General features: G+C 45.5%; 1 protein-coding gene across 1 annotated transcript; it reads left to right on the forward strand.

The window, feature by feature from the left end:
- The first annotated feature begins 4,866 nt into the window (after positions 1-4,866).
- MB21D2 (Mab-21 domain containing 2) lies at positions 4,867-6,633 on the forward strand. Its single transcript, XM_009334084.1, has one exon. The coding sequence runs from the start codon at positions 4,867-4,869 to the stop codon at positions 6,127-6,129; it is 1,263 nt and encodes a 420-aa protein (XP_009332359.1). The 3' UTR covers positions 6,130-6,633.
- The last annotated feature ends 45 nt before the right edge of the window (positions 6,634-6,678 follow it).

Raw genomic sequence — 6,678 nt, forward strand, 5'->3', positions numbered from 1 at the left:
TGAAATTCTGTAATGGATGGAGAGCATCTTTGCACTACTTTTTTTTTAACGGGAAGAATAGTCTCTGTGTTATGTGCATCAGAGTCCCAGTTCATTCGAGGATGTATCCCAAATGTAGGTGTTATGCAAAAGTAAAATCTCTTTTCTCTGTCTTTATTCTCCTTGTATCCCAGTGCTTGGAGTAGAAATAAATCCTATTTTCCTGCCACTGAAGGAACAACAATGGAATGAAATTCTGCTTGTAGAACTCATTTGCTCATCTGTGTTACTCTGAACTGACTGTTTAGTAAACTAACCAGCAAGCTTGGCCTACAGGTGCTGTTCCTAATTCTTATGTTCCCTGCTTTTCTCATGCTTGTAAGCATACTTACCTGATACGATGTCAAGTTTTATAGCTTGGGAAGGTCTTAAACTAGTTACACAGCTAGGAAAACAGAACTTCTTTAAGGTGCTTTAGATGAACACCAATGTCTTACTTAGCAAAATACCAGCTTCAGCAAACAACCTTTTCAAAAGAAAATGTCACACAAGATATGACTGCAAATTATGTGTTTTGCCTGGTAGCAGCAAGAGACTTCTTAAATATCAATGAACCTACTTTGATGCCATGAAAGCTGGTCCTTCAGCTAAAATAAATTTTTTTGTGTTTGACCCTACAAGTTCTGGGATTGGTCCTCACAGACAACTCCACAGGGCTTCTACAAATTTCACAAGGTTATCTGTAAACCTTATTCCCTCCTCCTCCCAGATGGTCCTGAGATGGAAAGAAGAGAACTTAAATGGCCCACTGGTCCTATTATCTTAAGTACTTGGGTCAAGTACCAATCCTGATATTTTTCTTCTTTGTATTTGCACTTACATGCTTGCTGAGCTGGAGTGCCTGCTTCTGTTGTACGTACACGTGGTTCTCTCAGCTTGTGTTTGGGCTGTTGAAACTTGGGATGAAAGCTTTGTGCCAGGGTCGTGTATGCCATACAATGTTGGCTAATGGGATTCCTTGAAATCCCTTCACATTTCAAATAGATTTATGAATAAGGGGGGCAGTTTGAACACATTGCAAACCCCTAAAGCCTTAGTGAATCCTGAATTTGGCCATCTCAACTATTTATAGAACACTCTATGCCTATTCTAAATATATTTTCCCCAAGGGGACCTCATCTCAACCCGCTGCTCCACAGGTTAAATTGGATCAGCAATGCTGCTATGATCTGTTAGCAAAAATTCCTTCTGCACCTCTGTGGCAAAGCTCCAGATGTTGCTGGTCCAGGCCTTGAAGGGGAAATTCTGTGCCAGGCAGAGCTCAAGGGTTTGGATTTAAACTCTGTAGCCAGCCAGGTAGAGAGATATTAATGATATATTGGATCATTTCCTGTAGCCATTGCCTGATTATTTTTTTATATTCCTCCTCTGCTGGTAGGTCTAGAGTTCTGGAGGGGGAAGAACAAGTGACTTATTGGCACCTTTCCCTTTCAGGAGTCTTCAGCCTTGCAAACTAGACGTAATGGTGAGCACACAAAACGTTTTCTTTCTAGAGGAAGTGTAAAGAGTGTTCTGTGGGCAGAAGGCATTTCCTATTGCAAGGATGCTTGAAATCGGTGTTCTCTTTCTCTTTCTCTGCTACAGGGAAGAGAAGTCTCTCTTCTGTGGGAGTACCTACGTGACAGTGCTTGGAGAGCTGTGCCTCTGACTCTACGAGATGGTTCTTCCTGAAATGTTTTCCAAGCAGAAGCCTCCTCTTTGCTAACTGGCATTTTGTAACCCCTCTGGCAATAGAGGAGGCTGTGCAGCTTTGCCCAGTACAAGCTTTGCTTTGTGTTAGTGAAGGCAGGAGTGCTGTAAAATGGTGTGTAGAAATAGCATTGCAGGAGACATCCTGCTCTCATCTGGCTTTGGAGGTTAATCGTACACGTTCACTGTTATTTTCCGGGCAGACGAGCATGGGGCATTTAGAAAGCAGGGCTTGAGTCCCATTTGCTGTTGACTGAATGGGGTCAGACTGTCAACTCTGTTGCTCCCACATAAGGACAGAGGATCGAGGATCTCTTCAGGCCAAGGAGAGCAACTCATCCCACAGTAGAGAATCTCTACCTTTTAGAAAAATCATATGATTTTCTTTTTCAGTTCAAGGCTCTGGCTGTACCACAGGATAGAAGTTTTGGTGCAAAGGGCACACTGCAGAACTTCACAGGACATTTTTCATCCTTCAAGTTTAAAAATATTTAGAAAAATACATCCTTTATTGAATTCTGTAGGTTTGAACAGTTTCTTCTGTAGGATAGTTACATTCTGTCTGCCTCTCTCAGGAAGATCTGCCATGCAGATCTGCAGATCACAGTCCTGAGTGGAAAATTTTGGGTCAGTGTAGAGGCAGGATGGGCCATCAGGACCCTACAGATCCTGAATAGCTGTGCTGCCCCACAGTAAGGGTCGGTACTGACCTGTATGCTCAGAAAAAAGCAACTGCTGCCTGTCCCTATGATGTGATTGACCCAGACTCTACTCCATGGGTCTTGGACTCAACTTACAACTGGGGTGTAAAGCACCGAGGCTGCTTGCACTGGTTCAAGGACAGGATTTGGAAGCAGTGTGTCAGTACTGTCTCCAGAAGTCACGTGAACTTAGGTACCCATTAGAAATCCCCTTCTTCTGGGTGCAACGAAGGAGTGACTGCCGCTTACTTGGCCTCAGGGATAGAGAAGCCTGTGCAAGGCTTTGCCACTCCGTAGATCACTGTAACGTAGCTCACTGTGTATCTAAGCCTCAGAAAATATCTCTGAGGTTGACAGAAGCTTTTCTTGGTTATTACCCTTTAAGGATGAATGGGGCAGCGTGTGGCAAGATCGCAGAATGGGATTAGCTCAGGAATTAGCAGGAAGAGTTTCTTAGCCCTCCTCCAGAGCTATTTCCTTTTCTTGCAGCCTCTGGAGCTGCATGAAATGGAAGGGGTTATGTCCTTGCCTGCCTGACAGGAAAATCATCCCAGATCAGTGCAGCAAAATGGACTGGGTCCAGTGCTCTTGGAAGCAATAAAACAGGTAAAGTGTATTGAACAAGGAATTTCACATGGGGGGTTGCACAGTTACCCTGAACATTGCCCCAGGACACATTCCCCATCACACACAGGCCTTTTCCTACAGTCTCCTTGGCTCTTCCAAGGAATCAGTGTCAGCGTAGCTTTAGATTTTGCTCTGGTCATGGCTTACCTGTGTGGATGCAGACAGTCTTTCCTTGCCCCTGTCCTAGCATGCGGGAAAGGACAGGTCAGTCTCCCCGAAAGCACTGCAGTGCCACTCAGGCTAGTGCAGCACTCAGCGCCTTAGGGTGCTGCTGCTGCTGCACTCTGCTAGGGAGACCCACCCAGTTCAGGCAGTATCTGTGATCCCATGGGGATGCATTAACTAAGGAAAGGCTCTGCAGTACCTGGGGCTATGCCAGAACGGGTGCTCGGACTCTGGTGCTGATCATTTGTGATAGCATTTCAGTAAAGAAACACTCCTAATGTATCTGTCTGTGGTTCCTGGCCTGACAGTGTGATTGGAGCTCTCTGGCTCACCTCGTCATGCCTCTGGCTAGTTATTCCCACTGATGTCTCCCTAAGACTGGCTTCCTCGTAATGGAAGGTCTCCATTTGACCACTCTTGATGTAAACAAACTATAGTACCTCTCGAAAGGTAGAGTAAGTAACACATGCCAACAAAAACTAGTACATTTGTGCTTGTAAGAAATAATGATGTATCCCTTTTCCAGTGTTTATAAGAGATTCAGCTTCTCCATTCAGAGTCATTGGCCTTAGTTCCCTCGTGGCCTGGGTGTGTTGTCTGAACTGAGCCTGGGAAGGAATCAAGAGCATTTAACCACAAGACGAACACCAGGAGTGAAACAGCCCAGAGAGCAGAAGCAGACTACAGAGCAGTCGAAGTGCAGAGCTCAATTTGAAGCCTAATTTGAACATGGAATGAGGTGCTAGGATCTCAGCTACTGTGTGGAGTCTCTTCTCAGTCTGCTGTTCGCATTCTGTGAACAAAGGATAGTGATATTTATAGACTACCCAGTGAAAAACTGTCTTTGGGCAACTGCTGCGGGCAGTGCAGGGTGAAGGGAAGTGTCTAGTTTTGATGATGAAAATAGAAATCTGTCTTCATGTCTGTGTTCTGGGGTGCTGATCAGATATGTTATGGCATGGTACCGTCATTATAGCTTGAAGAACCAATTTCAGAGCTGGCTTCTGTAATTGCCTGATAGTTTAACCTGTCTCCATTCCCCCATAAGAGGAGGGACGTATTGCCTTCATTCATGTTGCATTGTTCACCAGTAAATGTAAAGCAAATTGTAAGATCAGACCTGCTTGAACTAACATTTGTAGCTATTCATTCACTCACACACAAACTAGCCCCCTGATGCCAGTCCAGCTTTTTTCTTATACCAGAGAGAAAATAAGAACAGTGAGTCAATTAATTTTTCTCTTTTCTTTTTGAAGTGTCGGGGAAGCATTTGGATACCATGGAAATGAGCAACAATATGGTGAAAAACTGGTTTAGGAGGTGTTCAAGAAGTTAAATTTAGTCCTGGAATTAGCTTTGCTGTGTTTCACCAGAGGCTTCTGCTTTTTTCCTTGCTCCCAGTATGATATTTAGGATGGACTTCACCCTTTCCCAGGAGTGCAGGAAAGGCCCTGCCCTGAGTCAGGTGGGACTAAAGGTTGGCTGAGTGCTGGGCCTGATGTACGTTTGTGTTACACGTTGATGGATACCTCTGGTTGCTTTTTTTCCTGCTGGGCATGGGATGGGGTTTAATCCTGGTTAAATTCTGTATCCCAGATCTGTTTGCCTTCTCTTGAAAGGACTTCTCCTTCTCTCTTTTGCAGGTATGGTTCAGAAACTTGACCAGAAGCTGCCTGTAGCCAACGAGTACCTGCTGCTTTCAGGTGGTGTGCGGGAAGGTGTGGTAGACATTGATCTTGATGAGCTGAATGTTTATGCACGAGGCACAGACTATGATATGGACTTCACCCTGCTTGTGCCCGCACTGAAGCTGCATGACCGCAACCAACCAGTCACGCTGGACATGCGCCACTCAGCTTTGTGCCATTCCTGGCTGAGCCTGCGTCTGTTTGATGAAGGAACTATCAGCAAATGGAAGGACTGCTGCACGATCGTGGACCATATCAACGGAGCTACCAATTATTTCTTCTCTCCGACAAAAGTCGCAGACTGGTTCTATGACTCCATTAGCATTGTCCTCTCCGAGATCCAGAAAAAGCCTCAGCGAGGGATGCCAAAGGTGGAGAAGGTAGAAAAGAATGGGACTATCATATCCATCATTCTGGGAGTGGGCAGCAGCCGCATGCTGTACGACATTGTCCCTGTGGTGTCCTTCAAAGGTTGGCCAGCTGTGGCCCAGAGCTGGCTGATGGAGAACCACTTCTGGGATGGGAAGATCACAGAGGAGGAAGTCATAAGTGGGTTTTACTTAGTGCCTGCATGTTCCTACAAGGGGAAGAAGGACAATGAATGGAGGCTGTCATTTGCCAGAAGTGAAGTGCAGCTGAAAAAGTGCATCTCCAGCAGCCTCATGCAAGCCTATCAGGCCTGCAAAGCTATCATCATCAAATTGCTGTCCCGCCCCAAAGCCATTAGTCCCTATCACTTGCGGAGCATGATGCTGTGGGCTTGCGACAGGCTACCAGCCAACTACTTGGCCCAGGAGGATTACGCAGCCCATTTCCTCCTGGGTCTCATTGATGATCTCCAGCACTGCTTGGTCAACAAGATGTGCCCTAACTATTTCATCCCCCAGTGCAACATGCTGGAGCATCTCTCTGAAGAAACCGTCATGCTGCATGCGCGGAAGCTGTCCTCAGTCCGCTCAGACCCTGCCGAACACCTTCGAACTGCCATCGAACACGTCAAAGCAGCCAACCGGCTAACACTAGAGCTCCAACGGCGGGGCAGCACCACCAGCATTCCCTCCCCGCAATCAGATGGAGGGGACACCAACCAGCCTGATGACCGATTAGCCAAAAAGTTGCAACAGCTAGTGACTGAGAACCCCGGGAAGTCCATCTCCGTCTTCATTAACCCAGATGATGTCACAAGGCCCCACTTCAGAATTGATGATAAATTTTTCTGAGCTTTCGTCAATGTTTCTTGGGATTTTTTTCTTTTGTTTTGTTTTTAAAAACTCTTGCAACGTGCAGGTTTTTTTGTTTGGTTTTCCCTGATGACTTAGTCTCTTGTTTTTTACATATCCAGCGTAGATTGGATCTGTTGAGAACAACCTGAATAAATTATAATTCCTGGTTCTGCAGGACAGTGCAGATTTTGAAACAGTATATTACTATTTCATATGCTGCTTTGATTTTTTTCACCCACCCCGCCCCATTGTCTGTGAGTAGTTTCTAAAGGAGAACATGCACCGTAAACACACATGCCACAGTGTAATGTAGATTTTTTTTTTTCAAGCTTCCATAATTTATGTACATTGTTGGGCCTGGGGAAGGGAGTACTCACCTTCCGTTGCTTCAGAAATTCACTTCTTTTTCCATGAGCTTCCATCACCCTAAACAAATGAGGAGAGACTCTGGGTTGGAAAGCACTACTGGTAATTTGATGAGGCCAAATGTACTGGGCTGAAGCCCAGTTCATCTGTTCTTCACACTTCTCACATTAGGGGAGGAAG

The sequence above is a fragment of the Pygoscelis adeliae genome, unplaced genomic scaffold (assembly GCF_000699105.1).
Source record: "Pygoscelis adeliae isolate BGI_AS28 unplaced genomic scaffold, ASM69910v1 Scaffold161, whole genome shotgun sequence".
Lineage (NCBI taxonomy): Eukaryota > Metazoa > Chordata > Aves > Sphenisciformes > Spheniscidae > Pygoscelis > Pygoscelis adeliae.

Coding starts and splice junctions, on each gene's coding strand:
- MB21D2 (XM_009334084.1), top strand. CDS start 4,867: ATGGTTCAGAAACTTGACCAGAAGCTGCCTGTAGCCAACGAGTACCTG.